Genomic DNA, 19036 nt, shown 5'->3' with positions numbered 1-19036 from the left:
CTATGAAGAAAACAGGGTGGAAAACTTGACAATAGGAAAATAAGCAACCTATGAAGAAAACAGGGTGGAAAACTTGACAATAATCCCGTTTGAAGAAATATGATGGTTGCCTAAGGACTCACACCATGATGAAAATTCTCTTCCCTGCCACACCAAACACCTCTTTAAATGTTTTAAAACATTGAATTGTCATAAAAAAAATAAGGTTTATGATTCGGGGTAGTTTGGTTTTTAATGATTCTTTTCTAAATTATACTTTACCTTTTTCTCTCTTTATGGTTGTGTGCAGATCGGACAGTATATCCATGTCCAACCCGTTCTAAGGTGACATTTTTTTGTACCTATATGAATGCAATTTTTGTAATTATGTGTCTCACGTTGCAATGAAAATGCGTCGGAGTTCCAACCTTGGTCAGAACCAGATCCGACCCATGTTATCAGATCCTGGTCACAACTATGTGAACACAGGCCAGGTTTCAATTTTCAAATATACAATGGCAGGTCATTATCCAGATCTGGAATCAGGTAAAAAATCTGGGTCAGAATCAATTCTAACACAACCCATTTTGCATTTGAACATAAAAACTAAAAGCTAAATAAGATTGTATCGTGATATCTGATCCATTAGGATGCACTCAAAGTCTGCTCATATAACATGTGGTAAGATTCTGGCTTTATCAGGTAGAGGAAAATGGACCCGATCCGTAGTGTTTTAAGATATATATATATTTTTTACTCACAAATACTCGAGTAAAGTCGGATATCCTACAAATACATTATCCGGCTCACGTTCAATTGGACCCGAATAATATTCAGGCCAGCATTTTTATGCCTATACCGGGAACTTGTGTTTAGACTGAGTTAGGTACCCAATATCAGTCTGATCCATATTATTAGTCTATGAGATCCAAGTCAGATCCGGATCTAAAACTGGAGCCACTTTACAGGTCAGGTATGAAATTGGGTCAGGCTTACTCCGACCCGTTTGCATCCCTGGTCTGTGCAAACGGCTTGGATTCGGTCTGAATTTTATTAGATCCGAATCCAAATCTGAAATGCAGACATCAGATCTAAGTCTGGATCTAGATCCAAATCAGATCCAATGAGGTAAGTTTGAATCCGAATTAGAAATACAAGTGATAATATTGGATCCAGAAAAATAGAAGAAAAACGATCTATTTGCAAGTTAAAAAAAATGCAAAGGGATTAGATTTTGATTAGGATCAATTTTAAATGCGAATTAAAATACTGATCCGAATCCGAAAGTAATCCGATTTGAGCAGACCCGAATCAGACCAAATGCACATTCGGATTTTACTTAAAAGATCCAAATTCGGAAATAATATTTGGACTTGGATCAGATATCTGACCATATCCGATCCATTTTCTGCCCTTGTCTTGGGGAGAGAGAGAGAGGGTTTTTCTCACGATCCTGTTTGGGAAGAAGAATTGGGGATAGGGTTTAGGTTTTCCGATCACGATCTCGACTTTGGGGTTAGGAATCGATGGGGACGGAGTCGAGCATCTGGGACGATTCTGCTCTCATCCGCGCCTTCGACGACTCCATGACCAAATACAAGGTCATCCTCCTTCTCTTGCGCTAATCTTTGGATTTCTTTCTATGGTGGCTGTGCTGTGATTAGGTTATGTGTTTAAAATCTTTTGTTCATTACATGTACTAAGGTTTTTTTCTTCTATTAAAATTAGTTGGCAGAGCTATCGATTTGTTTGTGAAGGTGTGGTTACATGAGTGAAAATGATGATCATGCAACTAGTATTTTTTGTTCTCTGTTGACATATAAACTTCTTGAAGTCTCCATGTTTTACAGGTGACGCATGGGATCTGTCAAAGAAAACCTGATGGTGGAGAAAAAGTTGAAAATGATACCAAGGATAGGGAAGTTATTTCTGTTTATGAGTCAAGGTTAGTCGTGCAGTTAGAGTTATAAATCGATTCCATCTGCATCAATGAAAATCTTTGTTCAATGGATATACTACGTTGATATGTGCTCTGTAGGTTGCTTGATGGTCCAGTTTAGAGTTGTTATGCCAAGACTGTTGAGCTTGAGTAAAACGTACTGCAAAGAAAATACTGCTGAGTTTGGGTTATAGAAACAAGTGATTTCTAGCATGTGATACATAACATGTGAAGAGGAAGTGAATGCACACATGACTTTCTAGCATATATATATATATATATATATATATATATATATATATATATATATATATATATATATATATATATATATATATATATATATATATATATATATAAAAGCTTTTCCAAGATTGTTATAAGATCTGGTAATTGCATGCCAGATTGAATCGGATATTATATTCAATCCATTTGCAGCCCTGTTGTAGACTGCTGAAAATTGGTAATTTTGGTAACTGTGATGTGATACCATTTTTTCCCTATTTTTATTAATTTTGGCACTTGTAGACAACCCCTGCAAGGTAGTAGCAGAGTTTGTCAAACTTTTGTACCAATCTACAAAGAGATTAACAGCACTCCTGGGTCATGAGAACCTTGCAGTGAGCAATGAAGAAGGGTCTCTTGATAGAGAAATTCCCTTGGAAACCTAGACAAGCATGCATTACTAATTATCTTTATGTAAAAATTTTAAGTACATCTATATTTACTAAAATGCGCTTTTCACGAGGAGAAAGGTAGAGGACATGAATTACTTTGCCTTTTGGTTTCTATTTTTTTGTGGAATAAGGTAAAAACCTGGTTGGAGTTTGGATTTGCGTTTAAATATCCTATCCATGGAAAATGATATTTGTTTGTTCTCATTTTTTTTTTTTGAATTTGTGTCTTATGTTGTGTCCAAGTCTATATCCATGTCTTTGTAACATGAGTAATAGTCTAAGACTCTAAGGACCTTGATTAATTTTCTTAATTCTAGGACTATGTTTTGATATGTTCTGGGAATGACTGCAGGAGTTGTGTTTCCTTGTTTAATGTTGTGGTTCTAGTTGGACCAAATAATGCATATCTAACTCATTTCATACAATGTAGACTATTACAATTTACAATTAATGTTGAAGTATATATTTTCATGAGTCGAACCAAAAAAAGAAACTTTTAATATTTTCCTCTTTCCTCTTTAACTTAATTAACCGGTAGAAAAAAGGATAACTCTTTCTTTTTTGTCCGCTATAGGAAACTAGAAATGAACGTTCCTTTTCATGATTCGGATTTATTCGCCATTGGCGGAACCAAAATATCGGATGCATCGATAGGGAAATATTTGGTACATGAATTCATGATCAGATATCTATATCCGTATATAAATCCTATATAGACATAACCTAGTCTTTTTTTCTGGAATCAGTCAAAGATATTGAAAAATGGATTGCTCTTGTAACTCAGAATGAACGTTTTTCGGTGGAGAAAATAAATAGCGATTTATTCCTATGGATATTCCTATGGAGCACCCAGGAGCAAGGAAATTACAGATCTGCTTCCACAATTTCATTTATATCGAATCTTACTATCAGTCTTAGTATCAGAATAGCTGATATAGTCATGATTCAATGGGTCAGGTACACTTACTTTTTTTATCCATTTATAAATTTTCCGCTGGATTTGATCCTGATTGGAACAAGAGAGAAGTATGAATACTTTGGTAATTGCTACTTGGTTATCTAGAATATCTATGTCCCAAGACAAAAAAAAATATGAATAATGAAAGATGAGGAGGAGTATATCCTTTAGTAACATAGTAGTCTTCCTAATGCGATTTGATTCCTTTTTTCTTACTTACCACTCTATTTATTCTTACAAAAAAGAGACACGATTCGGTATGGAAAGAAAAAGATTGGTAAAAAACCTACGCTTGGTGAAGGTGAAGTTTGGAGATAGAGCAATCCCTTCTGTCGTGTATCCTCGATTGATGCAACCTCAGATGCTTCAATTGTCGATTCTAGTATTGAGCGAAAGGTTACACTTATAGGTTATGTATTGCATGTCAATCCTACTGTACTAGTACCAATAGGTGGCATAGGGGAAGAAGCACTACACCTAGGAATCAACAACACGAAAACTTTGTTATATAATTCCCCCTTCTTCTTATCGGGATCGGGACTACCAAGAATGGTTAGGACAACAAACATCCATCTCGTTCGTACTTTGGATACCCGTATAACCATCAAAGATCGTTGAAGTGACTAATTCCTGGAAATATGGGGCGTTGAGAACAAAGAAATTGCTGGAGTTACCATTTCTATCTAAGAAAGACCAACATGTTTTCACGAATTTTGTGAGATCACTGAGATGTTAGTCACCCAATAAAACACTTGAGAGTATAGTGATGACTACTAAATCATATGCGGTTAACCATATATTAAATTTGATACGGAAGCATATTAGTGAAACATAACACATTCACCTACATTGATCAGGTTTAATACCTACCACTTGATAATGCAAAACCCTTGCATTATTGTGGGCATTCTTTGTTATTTTTCAACATTGAACAAGTGGAAATCTTCTTATCTTGCACGAAAAGTAGCTCTTTGACAATGTTATTTTCTATAGGATGTTTTTGAATTATTAGAGAAAGTTGTGAAAAAGTAGCAAAGGTTTGAGAACTTAGTTGTCAAAGGCCGCTAGGCGGAGCCTCGGCGGTGAGCCCCCAAAAAGACTAGGCGAAGCCTAAGCGGAGCCTAGGCAGACTAAGCAGTACCCCAAATAAAAAAATTAAAAAAACATACAAAATATGTAAACAAACTACTAAAATTAATAAGAAACATGTATACAACATAAAATCAATCACCAATAAGCAATAAACAAATAATAACATGTCCTCGAACACTATAAAGCAATTATATTACATAACCTACTCAAACAAATTAAAAATAAATTAACAATTGAATAAACAAACCATACAACTAACAATGTGAATGAACAATATACAAAAAATAAAATCATGTATACAAAAAAATTAATAACAAAAATAGACATAATACAAGCAATAGACAAATAAGAAGAATAAATGAACAATTAAATAAACAAACCATGATGCAACTAATAGCTTGCTAAAAAAAATTAATAATAAATGAGCAATTGAATAACCAAACCATACAACTAACAATGTAAATAAACCATATACAAAAAAAAGTCATGTATAAAAAAAATTAACAACGGATAAGAATAAGAAACCATGCAACTGATAACTTGCTCAATGCAAATAAAAGGCAGGTAGGCAACTACATAATTTAAACACAATTAAAGCCTTAACACTATTAAATTCACATCATGTCATACTAAAATGTAATAAGTCAATAACATAAGTATTGAGAGTTCATGACAACTAAAAACATCATATTTAACCAATGCCTTATCTGCTAATTTTCGTCTTTAAACTATAAAGATCCTAAAACTAAACCATCTTCTAGAGCCTATTTGCCCAACATTAGGACAATATTTCTTCAGTGTTGCATCCAACTGCTGCACAATGATCTCTTTATCTTAGACCATTCTTTTGGCAAATGGGTCATCATCATCTTCAGAATCTGGAACAATGGTTGGAAGTCCTTATTCGCATTTCAGTCTTAACCCTCTATTATCAATACTTGTGCAGTATTGTCATGCGAAATCATCTCATGAAGGAGACATCAAAAAATATAAAATAAAACCCAACAAAAAATTAAAACATAACCAATTATATAACTCAAAAAAACAGTCAAATAGATAACTCATACAACTAACAATGTGAATGAACAATACACAAAAAATAAAATCATGTATGCAAACAAATTAACAATAGTAGACCAATAAGAAGAAAAAATGAACAATTAAATAAACAAACCATGCAACAGGTTATCCTGCTCAAAAAATTTAAGAATAAATGAGCAATTGAATAACCAAACCATACAACGAACATTGTGAATAAATAATATACAAAAAATAAAATCATATATACAAAAAAATTAACAATAATAGACATAATATAAGCAATAGACAAATAAGAAGAAGAAATGAACAATTGAATAAACAAACCATACAACTAATAACCTGCTTAATGCAAATAAAAGACAAGTAGGCAACTACATAATTTAAACACAATTAAAGCCTTAACAATATTAAGTTCACATCCAAGCCATAAAGAACCCCAATAAGTTTATAATAACAACAAGTATTTAATCCTTAGATGATGAACTTGAAAGTCCATCTAAATCATCTTCATCGATATATTACTCTTCTTCAGTTTCTGCAGAGCTAGCTTCTTTGTATTCTTATTCTACCCTCACCACCTTCTTCCCTTTGTCAGACCTTTTCTTTCTTAGGTCTTCAGTAGCACGCATTCTTGCCCCTTATGTCTTGATGCTCCAGATGCCTTATCAACAAAATCCCATATAAGTGACGTATCATCTTCGAAGACCGTCTCATCTTCACTTTGTCACAAATCTTTTTCATCGACCTCTCTTAAGACGATGGAGTCGAGATCTCCTTTATTCATTTGCTCTTCATACCTCCGCTTCAATCTCCGATTATATTGCACAAAAACAAAATCGTTCAAGTTCTTATTCAAAAGTCAGTTTCTTTTCTTGGTATGAATCTAAAAAAATATATATAGTTAAAATATATACAAACTCACAAATATTATTTAATAATTCATAAGTAATAATTTACCGCTTTAAAAGTACTCCAGGATGCACTGCATGTGAGGCCTAAGACTCGAACAACAAAGTTCTGGAGCTGGGAACAACCAATGGCAAAAGAAATCCATCAATCCACTATAAAAAAAATCAAATTAAATGTAATTAAAGTATATAAGTTATAAAAATAATATAAAGTGAGTTATATGAAATTTAATCATCTTACCTTGTGTTTACATTTTTCTCTTCTTCTTTGCTAACTTCATCCCAAAAGGCCCACTAGCAGTTCTATATCTTATGAGTTGGTCTACTAGTGCATCTCGATCCGCTTCACTTCGAACAAGACGATTGATGCAATCATATAAGTCATTCTTTATCTTTTCATTGGAATTGATATTTTCATAGTATGATATATGGGTGAATTCAAATATAAGTTTCCTGCATGCAAAGGTTTGTGCAATTGATTGCTCCATCTTTTATCTGTTATCTCCCAAACCGGGTCATATCTTTGTTCACCATCGCACAAATTTACCTATTAAGTAAAATAATTGAAATAACCAATTATAAAAGCTAAGTTAAAATTTAAAAACAAAATCTACAATTTGTAGAGTAAAAAAAATTAACTTATACTTTGATATGTTCTTTTGCACGATTTATTTTCTCGTAAATGTAACCCATAACAGGCTTTTCATCACTATCAACCAATCAAGGCACGTCAATCAAATGGATCATTGTTTTAAGAACACATGTAATGACCTGAATTTCTAAAACAAAACTTGGTAAAAGATTCATGGATTTTTTTTCTTTGCAGCGGAATTTAGAAAAAGGCTTTTAGCAGCAGAAATAGATGATAATGAGTTGTCGGTTTTAAAAGATGTCGGGCAAGTCACAGGTATGTGTCCAATCCCTCATTGACCACCACAGTATTCTATTTATCAAAACAAGTTATTTATTACAGACATCACTGCTTGAAAAAGTAGTATTCTATAAAACTGGTTTTATAAATGAAATGTTCAACACAGTCTAGAGAAACCCTGAAACTTTATGCCGCCCTGCTCCGCATATCACATCGCAGGTTCAGTACCTGTATCCCCTATGAAACGGGGTCAGAACCATCGCTGGCCTAGTAGGAAAGCATTCTAATTTAAAACAAGTATAAAGCTTGAAAATATAAAGGAGCATCTTAGGGCCGCAGTTGAAAACAACGTAGCTCAAGTTTCTACAACTTGGTGTATAAATACGAAAGTCTTTTCAGGGCTACAGTTGGAATATCACAACTCAAGTCTCGACGACTTGGCATATCGGTATCCCACGAATCTAAGCAAGAGCTCCTTGAGCTTAGCTTAGTCGTGCGGATACAAAATAGGTCTTTTGTCCTATCGGTCTAGCAGTGTACCAATATCAACACCTTTCACAAGGTTATTCATAAGTCATAATAACAACGCACGTTTGTTCATCACTGAACCTATAATTAATGCATTATTTCGATATTAATCGTTCACCCTCTGGTATGCAGGAGAAGCATGACTTCGGTATCAACGCAACGTTCTGGAGATTTATTATACTATGTATTTTATATACTCTAGAGGCCTGATGACCCTGTCCATGGTGGGGCGGCACTCAAAACTCATTCCGGGAGACCCCCATTAGGCAGGTTCGGATGCATCCATCTACTACAATAGCGGTGTTCAATCCTTAGATCTTAAGGATAACCCGACCTCCAAACCTCTTGAGTGACGGGAGGTCCCTTGAACTCTTTGATTCATAACATAATACATGTCACTCACGGTTGTACTATTACCATCATGCCACGATGAGCATAAGTTCTGAAGGGGTTCAACGATATAATCTTTCTTATTAGGACATCGAGTGCCATATAGGCAATCTAGTGTATTATGCACCAAGGGAATATATACCCCAAACCCCACTCAATATTCCGAAGCACGGGCTGCCCGTGTGGTCTTGGGACTATCATTATATTTTATTTATATGCATACAGGACCCTGCTCTCATTATCTATGGCCTTCACGAGCGCTTCACCCCTTTCGGCTGGACAACCAACTCCGGCACAACGACCCTTACGAGTCTTGTTGTAGAACAATGTTTCACATAGGCATGCATAGACAACGATCACTTTAGATTGACTGCTCGATGTATGTAGTCGCAACGAGCACTGGCCTTATCAAGGTGCAACAGTTACTCTGACGCATCGGCCCTTACGAGTATGGTGTCCTTGCAGGCGGAAATGGAATGCGCCATCCAGGCAGGGTTTCGACAACGGGGGCATCATCATGCTATTCATACTAGTTTAGGCAAGTATTTTGCCAAAAAATTTGTCTGCATTTCCTCTGTTTGACAGAGGAAGCATGATGTTCCTTTTTACTATATTTTGTGACTTATCAGAATTTTGGCAACACCTTCTCTGTTCGACGGAGAAAGTGCTACGCTCTTTTTAAGCTCGGTAAGCATATTTTAAGAAAATTTGGCAACACCTCCTCTCTTTGACGGAGAAAGCGCTATGCTCTTTTAAGTTCGGTGAGCATCTTTTAAGAAAATTCGGCAACACCTCCTTTTTTTGACGGTGGAAGCACTATACTTATTCAGGGATAAATGTGTATCGTTGTGCATACTTTGCATCTACCATGGTTTATTGAAAACCCATGCCTTAGTTAGGTCATACGCAAGTGACTGAGATGTTTACATAAAAGCAATTTTGCGCAAATAGTGAAACCTTTCCAATAAGAGTTTCTTTGCCAAACAATGTCTTGAACAAGGATGGGTATTTGGAATCACATTTGGCGATAAGGAGTAGATCTCCATTTGGATGCTTACTTATGCGCATCTATATATAATAAAAGCAGGAGCGTCTGCACAATATAGCATGTCGACAATGTAAAAGCATATGTAAGGCCCAACGGGTGAAACCAGACTAAATACTTGCAGAAAGTAAGAGCCTTGACACCGTTTGATGCAACAACAATCTCTAGTGCATAAGCAAATACATATATATTGCAGAAATCTGAAACCTTGGCACTGTTTGTCGTGATGACAATCTCAAATGCATAAGCAAATACATATATATTGAAGAAAGCAGGAGCTTCGGTACCGTTCGGTGCAACGACAATCTCAAATGCATAAGCAAATACATATATATTGCAGAAAGCAAGAGCCTTGACACTGTTCGACGCAACAACAATCTCAAATGCATAGGCAAATACATATATATCGAGAAAAGCGAGAACTTTGACACTATTTGGTGCGCAAACCTACCAAAACTAGGCAATGTTGCTTCAATGAGGCAGTTGAGACACTCCTAGGTCGTGGCCGACACGTCCTTTACGTCCGGTACGGTCACAACCAAGAGTGTCTCTTGCATAACTCAGCAGTGTGACGATAAGACGAGGTTTAGACCAGAATCAGATTGGATCTAGTTTAGGTCCAACTGGGTTCAAACCTACCTCAAGTGGACTAGGCTAGGTCAGATGGGTTGGACCTAGTCAAGGGAATGGTAGAGGAGGTCAAGCAGTCGGGGCTAAGGGGTTTTGTCCCAACTAGGTTTGGTCTAGTTCAGGTGGGTTCAAGCTCACTTCAAGTAGGCTCAGTATAAGTCAAGTAGGTTTGACCTAGGCTAAGACCAAAACAAGGGAAGAGAGAGAAAAGCTAGCCTAGAAGGTCAAGTGGACTTGACCAAATTGGGCTCAGCCTAGGCTAGGTAGGTCCAAGTTAGCAAGTGGGCTTGGTCTAAGCTAGAACCAAGAGAGAGGAGAGTGGCTAGAGAGAAAAAGAGGAGAGAGAGGAGGGGGAGACATTTTCTAAGAGGGGTCACCTCTTATTTATAGGTAAAGTTTTGGGTATTGGATCCACATGGGGTCTAGATCCGATCCAGATGCCCACTTGATCCAAGATCCAAACTTAGTGATAAATTAATTAAAAGACTTCTATGTCCCTGTGGGGCCCACCTCATGATTCCATGAGATATTTATGTGGGGCTCAAAAGATATTTTTGGTGAGATATTTTTGTGGGGTCCAGATATTTTTGTGGGGCCTGCATATTTTTGAGGTTTCGCTCATATTTTGCAAAAAAATATGAATACACAATTTTCTTCGTATCGACGAGACTAATCGAGTTGGCTCATTGAAATCTCCTAATTTTGTCCAGGGAGAGAATTGTGGCTCCTTGACTGTTTGACCATATATCTCCGAGGATATATATGTCCTAAGTATAATTGGTTCATTGAATTTTATTTGTTTCGCATTTCGGGTTCATATGATAATTTTACATAAAATACCTCTTAGTTTTATTCAGAATTTTCATTGAAAATTTGTGGGTCTTATATCATTACCTCCTTAAAAGAATTTCGTCCTCGAAATTTTGTTATGAGTACTACGTGAATAACTCAGGATATTTCTCTCGTATATTGGATTCGAGTTCCCAAGTGCAATCATCTATGTCATGGTGTTGCCATCTCACTTAACCAGTGGGATGACTTTTGATCTAAGGATTTGTTCTCGACGGTCCACGATTTCTACAGGTCTTTCTTCCACAGTCATGACTTCTTTGATATTGATATCTTCATGTTGAATAACGTGGAAAGGGTCGTTGACATATTTTTTAAGCATCGACACGTGAAATGCGTTATGTATTTGGGCATATTATGGTGGCAATGTTATCTGATATGCTGTCTCTCTGATCCTTTTCAAAATCTCGAAGGGACCAACGAATCTCGGGTTGAGTTTTCCCTTCTTTTCAAAACGAAAAACACTTTTGGTTGGAGAGACCTTGACAAAAACCTTGTCTCCAACCGAAAAGTGAGTTCCCTGCACCGTTGAAATGCGTAACTCTTTTGTCGATTCTTAGCGATGAGTAGTTTTTCTTAAATAATGTGCACCTACTGAGTGTAGTGCTGAAGTACAATAGGTGAGTCCAAGGTTCACTCACCAACTTCACCCTAGTGGATTGGTGATTGACATGGTCTTCCATATAGGGTTTTTTACGGTGTCATCCCAATGCTAGCGTGATGATTATTATTGTAGGCGAATTTCACCAATGCTAGGTATGAATCTCAATCCCCTTTTCATTCCAACATACAAGCTCGTAACATATCTTCGAGAGTCTGTATGGTGCGCTCATATTGCCCATCAGTTTGGGGATGAAATGTTGTACTGAACTTCAGTTTTATCCCTAAGGCTCTCTCCAGTTACTTCTAAAAGTGAGGTGAACTTTGGGTCATAGTCAGAGATAATTGACACCAGCACTCCATGAAGTTTAACGATCTCTTGTTAATCTAAGCTCGTGTTTCGAAGATCCCCATTTCATTTCATATATATATATGGAGAGAGAGAGAGAGAGGCTCTTAAACGGTCTTATCTCCTAAACCATCCTAAACAGCTTCAAAGGAACAAAGGTTCAGGTGTTTGCTTAATCCGAACTCATAGACATATTCTCTATACCTAGCTTAGTAGAAAACATGTATTAGATTAGGCATTTTTTGTGTTTAGATGGGTATGTGAGCGCATATTACCAAAACTTGATGAAAAGAAATAGAGGTTTCTCATCCAATCAAAAGCATGGTTTTTAGTGAATAAGCAATGGTGAACACATCTACAGGTTAAGATTAAGCAAAATACCTGTGCAACTATGTTTTATAAAAGCATTTTTGTACAGCTTAGGACATAAACTGTTTAGGAGCTACTCATCAATATATATATATATATATATATATATATATATATATATATATATATATATATATAGAGAGAGAGAGAGAGAGAGAGAGAGAGAGAGAGAGATGTGCCCCATACCCACAACCTATGTGACATAGGTCCCCATTAATCCAATGATGTGCAGTTATCAGGCATCTGAAACAAAAACTTCTGCAGATGTGTTAGTATAATTTCTGCAGGTGGAGAATTTGATTCTTCTGGTGGTTCACTGTCTGGAAATTTTTTTTTGTGGTTCACCTTGCATAACAATATGGATGAGAGAGATTGGATGCCTACAATCTTTGTCATGTCTATGATGGTAAGTACATTGAAACTGACATATAAAAAGTAGTATACAAAAAATATAAAACTGTGCAATGGTAAAAAGTGCTCCAATATGCACATATTATGTTAATTTGATATCATGGGGCTTTAGAAATTTAATTAAATTGTTGTTTTCCATATTGCTGATTTATCTGATAAGAGTTCTTTGAAGTTGTAGAACATTTTTAGGGGGCATTCAGCAGATGTTTTGCCTCTATTAATTATAATTTATAGCTCCTAGATATTGCTATTGCTTACAATTTTGGCACTCTGACAAGGGAGAGCTGTAACATGTTTTGGAGATTTACATATGTTATAGCATGCTCTTATTTGTTACAAATTATTAACTTTTACCTTCTGGCTTATTTTCTGAAGGAATATGGAGCTTCATGATAACAGAAATAATGTATCAAACGTTTCAAGTGAGACGGCCACAGTCTGTGATACTTTAGGAGAAGCTGTCGAGATTCCTGCTCTTGATGCAGGTAATCAAAGTGCAGAATCAAACATCAAGAATAGTTGTACATATATATCCAGTGATCCTGCATTAAGTGGGCAGTTTGATGGCTACTCAACTCCTCAAGATGCAGAGTATAACCAATTAATTAGCAAATATAATGAACTCGAGATGCAAAGACAGCAAGTTTTGCAACAAATTTATCAAGCAAGTTATAGCAATTATCAACTATCCAGTGATGGTTGTGTATCATCTCTCCCTTGGAATGCTTGTTGCTGCACTTCCCAGGATCATCAGCTCTCTACATACCAGCCAGCTCATCCTTGCTTACAGTCGTTATGTTACCCTTGCGTTTGTCAGTGCATGCCAGCTCAGCCCTTTAAGTCATCATCTTCTATGGGTGTTCATTGTTCTGCTAATGCAGGCACTGCTGCTGCTATCTCAGATTCAACCATGGATCCTATCAATCAGTCATGTTCTGCTGATAATGTTGTGAGAACAGGAATTGCAGCCACAGAAAAGGCTCTGGCTTCTATGAAGATAAAAGCTTTACAGTCTAGTAAATATGAAGGTGAGTAGATTTTATTGTTGAACGTGATTTTTTTTTCACAACCTTGTCCATGGGTTTTGAAATGGAAATCTGGTACCACACCAAATTTGCTTCTATTGATTTATACTTTTTGTTTTTGACAACTCTTCAGCCTTGCACCACAGCTTTCTCCATTTCTTTTCAAAATGATATCCATTTAATCTATTATTATTTGAAATAGACCAATAGCCATGTTGGATCGTGTTCATGAAACAGAAAAGCTGGATATGATGTTTTTGATTGTATGTTAAGTTCCATTGTACATTTTTCCTGATGTCTTAACAAGGAAATGTTTTATTCTCCTCTTCTGGAGGACTGCATCTTGATGGTTTTCTGACCTTGTGTGTTTGATGAAACTATGATTAAATTCATCACTTGTCGCTGCAAGTGCAATTTTCTTATGTAAGGCATCCTTTGAAATGGATCTACGCATGTAAAAGCATTCATTCAGATACATCAGGGTTTATCTGTACTGGAATTGCTTTGTATTGGCACTTTACTTCCTCTAATAGCACTTCCGCTTGTGGAACTCGGCATCACCCCATGAACTAGGTGCCATCAAGAAATTACAGGCCCACCATATGTGTTGTTTGGTAGACTATGTTACCAGTTCACACGATTTTCGGTGGTGTACCCATGTTGACAAGGGGGCGGGTACCGGACACGCCATTTTGTGTGTCCTATAAATTTTGAATTTATAACTTTATATTTTCAGTATATAAAGTATATTTTAGGTATAGCATATATATTTAGATTATATTCAGTTTATTTTGTATTTATGTGATATATATATATAGCCATGTCCCCGTACCCACATTTTTTGGAATTGCCGTGTCGTACCCTCAGTACCTGTACCCGCATCCGTACCCAGGTGACATAGTTGGTAGATAAACTTTCTTATTGCACTTAAAGATATTGAGATAAAATATATATATGAACACTTTGAGCTGGACCAAGTTTATTGGGGACATGTATAGATTATTGGAGTATAGTAGGTAGAGGTGGGAGCACAGGCATGGGATGCTTTGGCCCAAAATGAAGATTTTCTGTAGGAGTGAATATGTGTGTGTGTGTGTGAAGAATATATGAAGTAGCATGCATGTCTGCACAGAAAATGTTTTTGTACACTTTAGTACATCACGTTTGTGATGCACTAGCATTTTCTGGTATTCTGTTGTTGGATCAGCTGGAATGGTCCAGGTCAAGAGAATGATTTTCTTCCTATATATAAAGAGTATGCATGTGTGTGCTTGTGCTTACTAGAGGATGGTGCTATTGAGGGTAGAATACCTTTGGTACCAATAGGAAGAAAATCATTCTATATATATTGTGCATGATTCTGGATGTGCATCCTGTGTACATATTTTTCACAAGATAATTGTTCTGTATGCTTTGGTTTTATTTATTGCCTCCTGAAGGCTGGTCAATACTTTCACGAAACTCATGTATGCTCGATAATTTGTATCGTTACATCTTTGTCTTGATTATCTGTTTTGGATCTATGTATAATTCAGGAAGTTAATCTTTCTTCTCTAAACCCAGAACAAAAATCATCAGTAGTCTCTTTATTTAGGGTAATTTCCATAGTGGCACCTAAGTTTTCATTATAATTTAAAAAGTCTACCTATATATTGAAAATTTTGAAAAAGGCACCTAAACTTTGTTATGAATAATCAAAAGAACCCAAGGACAGTTTTGACATCAAACTTATAATGAAATCTCAAACATGACCTTTGAAAATTTATTAAATAACTTTTTTCTCCTTCAAACTTCTCATTCACTTTTCTATAAGTTGAACCCAATTTTTGGCGCCGTTTTGATAATTTCCAAAAGTTGGTTACATTTGTTGAATTATGCCAAAAAGTTATGTTCCATTTTAAAAATTTCCCTTTTATTTAGGAATTTCCATGTGAATTTTCTTGGAAGTCAGTGCCTGTACGTGTCAATAATGATGCTTCAAAAAACTGTTGAGAGACAATTTTAGACCAAGGCAGTAAGAAAAGTGTGGAGCAGCTTGTTATCTCAAATATGACCTTTCCTCTTCTGTATTTACCTAGTGCAACTCTGAGATGCTGATTCATTAAAGAGGGACTGACTGTTTCCTGGGTTTTGGATGCAGGTGAACAAGTATGTTTGCAGAACGATAGATCTGATACTCAGATCTCTGATCTTCTAAACGCTTGGTACTCTGCGGGCTTTTACACTGCCAAGTAAGCTATGAATTTTTTTTCTTTCCTTGAGCCCGACCCATGAAATAGAAACTGTATTTTTCATTTTTTATGTTATGGTCTTGTTCTGTAGGATTCCCTCACCATGAACAGCTAATGAGTCTTGCCTCTCTTGTGAGGCTCAGGCTAAGTCAGGGTTACCGGAAACACTATAAGAGGATGGGAAACATGTTTCCCAGGAATCCGTTTCTGAAACAGGAAACACTGTTTCCTAAACATTTGGGAAACACAAAAGAATTTTATGGGAAACACATTTCCCACCCTAAGGGAAACATGTGTCCCACTCTATGGGAAACACATTTCCCATGTGTTTTCCTTTTGGGGGATACATGTTTCTCATGTTTGGTTTCATTAATTTATTATGTTATTAAGGCTTTTCTTTTTCTTAAACATTTCCCAATAGTTTCTCGGTTGGTTTCTCAGTTTGTTTCCTGAATTGTTTCTTGGTCGTTTCCCGTTTTCCATTTCACATGCGCCTGAAAAACTTTGTTTCCCATTTCCGTTTCCCAAGACACTTCCCGTTTCCATCTCCCTTTCTGGCAACCTTGGGCTAAACTCAAGTTTGCTTGTTTACTAAGCAACCCAAGCTTGAGTGAGTTCCAGCTCATTTCTTTGAAGGACCTGAGCTTCATTCCAACATTGGACTCCATTGGAGCTTAATAATCTTGTGGAGATGTATTCTAAAAGATGTGATAAACTAAATATTCATATTTCTGTGAAACATTCAAAAACATTGTTGTAATGGTGCCCTTATGCCAGGCATATTCAAATCCTATCTCCCCTTCCCTGCACCTGAAAATTTAAAACAAAAAATAATAATGGCTTTGGCTGCAGTCAGCAAGCTGAGCTTGAACAAGATTATTCACGTCTGACTGAAGCTTGAGCTTGGTACAAATTGTGTTGGAGTGAGCTCAAACAGCAGAGGTCAGCTGTTATGCAGCCCCATACTGAAGCGGTTTGCTGTGATCATTCTGGGATGCATGAATTAGTATTTTATTATTATTGCACGACTTTGTTGGTTCTTTTCCTTCTCCTGTAGCTCATCAGTTGCCTGACTTGGTGCTCTGGCTCCTGCTGCTCACATCTACTAAAATCTTCAATGCTTTTCATTCTAGGATGGTGATCCAAAGTATTTCGCTACATTTCTGAACTAGTTTGCCTCACAATTTCAGTCACAACTATAAAATAACTCTAATTTGACTTCAGAATTCCAAGGTCTAGATGCATTTGGTTTGCCTGACATATGCCTTATACTGCCATTCAGGTATCTGGTGGAACAGTCAATTGCTAAACGTGGTTCTTAGGTTTCCTGTCCTAGGTATTGCTTCATCAACAGTTGTAGACTTTTTTTTTATATATTTACACGGAGAAACCGCCCCAGGTCAGAGACCTATGCCAAACCCCTTTGGGACCATCAACAGTTGTAGACTTGTGCTCAGTTTTGTTGTGTTTTTTTCGTTAAATTTTAACTCAATTTATCTTGTGAGAGTTCTCTTGTATATTTTATGGTTGTAAAATTTTATTAAAAGTTTACAGGATTCCCTTTTACCCCCGACTTTGTTTCGTCATAGATGAACCTATGGCCATGTAAGCGTACAACAGACCAAATGTATTCATGAACTGGACATAGGCCCAAAAAGCCTCAATTTTTGGAAGAATTCAGAAGGGAACTTTTGTAGTTTCCGTTCATCTCACCTATTCACTCAACATTGCAGCCTGAGCTAAATGAGCGGAGAACAAGGTTTCTTGTTTCCCAACACAAGAAATTGTTTAAAAGCTGGAATCAGTAGGATTTGAATTCTAAACTTGTTTGCAAGCACTTCAACCACTTGTTTTGCACTACAATATGTGATGATGTAAAATGTATCTAAAATATGTCTATTACTACTTTACGTGCATAAACTGTGCCAAGCCAATCAGAACTTAACACATTCAGCTCGCTTTTACGAGTTCCAACATGCTCCTTACAAGTTTAACCATGAGTAGCTCATCTTCTTTCTCAGCCCATATTATTAGGAAAATGACCATAGTCCACTCCGCTAAAAAAATCCGGCTACACATTCTTCCTTTTCACAAGTTTTAGAGGAGCAAATATATATATATATATATATATATATATATATATATATATATATATATATATATATATATATATATAGTGTGTGTGTGTGTGTGTGTGTGTGATCCTTTATCAAATACCATTGATGTTGCTCGAAAAAACTGCATCTAACCATACGGTGTGATGGTCATGAGCCATTTAACGTGTAGAATACTCAAACGGAGTGATTGAATGTCAAAGTAACTTGAAGGCTCTGTAGGACCCTGTGGACTATCGGTCCAGACCATGTAGAAAACAAATGTTAGATCCTAATTAATTCGATCCAGAACATGCAATTGTTATGGGCAGCATACTGGATTATAGCCTCACTATCAGTCTATTACGGCCTGCGATGGCTCCACTCATTTGGTAGGGGCAACTCGTGAAGATCACCTAGCTGAAGGATGTCATAAGCTTGAAACCCAAAGGTGTGGGTTCCTTTCCGCAAGGCCAAAGCTGGATTTATTCCCTGGTGGATATGGGAGACTTTGATAGCTTACACTGATGAGCTTGCTATCGTGAGGTGTTATAAAACAAAATCTCCCTAGGGTACATTCAAGAATGCATTATTATATTCAGAGCTCTATACCAGATTATATTCTCATTTTGTAGAGTTTCCATATGTGGTATTTCTAGGATATTGGTTCCATTTTTTATATGATTGGAACAACCAACATTCAAACTTAATGTGAAAAGATTTTTTGTTCCACCAATCAGAATATGCCTTCAGTAAGTTCAAAAGGTTGTGTATAACTTTTGACCCCTAGTTTGTCAAAACCAAGACTTGAAATAATTAATAGCAATTTTTAGAGACCAATCATGCCGACATGTTTATTTGAATTTTGATGCGTTGTAAGATATGAGGTAATAATGTGAAAGGATTTTTTGTTCCACCAATCAAAATATGCATTCAGTAAGTTCAAAAGGTTGTGTATGAGTTTTGACTCCTAGTTTGCCAAAACCACGACTTGAAATAATTAATAGCAATTTTAAGAGATCAATCATGCCGACATATTTACTTGAATTTT

The 19036-nt window shown here is 36.3% G+C and overlaps 1 protein-coding gene across 3 annotated transcripts; it reads left to right on the top strand.

The window, feature by feature from the left end:
- Window positions 1–1383: 1383 nt before the first annotated feature.
- LOC149845251 (uncharacterized) lies at window positions 1384–17438 on the top strand. 3 transcript variants are annotated; one of them, XM_089997528.1, is made up of 6 exons: window positions 1384–1580; window positions 1830–1924; window positions 13012–13121; window positions 13518–13664; window positions 15802–15892; window positions 16745–16866. In XM_089997528.1, exons 1-6 carry the CDS (start codon window positions 1506–1508, stop codon window positions 16791–16793), a joined length of 567 nt encoding a protein of 188 aa, XP_089853654.1. In that variant the 5' UTR covers window positions 1384–1505; the 3' UTR covers window positions 16794–16866. The 3 variants fall into 3 exon arrangements, with proteins under 3 accessions (XP_089853654.1, XP_089853653.1, XP_089853652.1); XM_089997527.1 differs by lacking the exon at window positions 16745–16866 and adding an exon at window positions 17175–17438 and having other exon boundaries at window positions 13012–13664; XM_089997526.1 differs by having other exon boundaries at window positions 13012–13664.
- Window positions 17439–19036: the final 1598 nt, after the last annotated feature.

The sequence above is a fragment of the Nuphar pumila genome, chromosome 2 (genome assembly GCF_984573655.1).
Source record: "Nuphar pumila chromosome 2, dmNupPumi1.hap1.1, whole genome shotgun sequence".
Taxonomy (NCBI): domain Eukaryota; kingdom Viridiplantae; phylum Streptophyta; class Magnoliopsida; order Nymphaeales; family Nymphaeaceae; genus Nuphar; species Nuphar pumila.
This window is presented reverse-complemented; position numbering and strand designations above follow the sequence as displayed.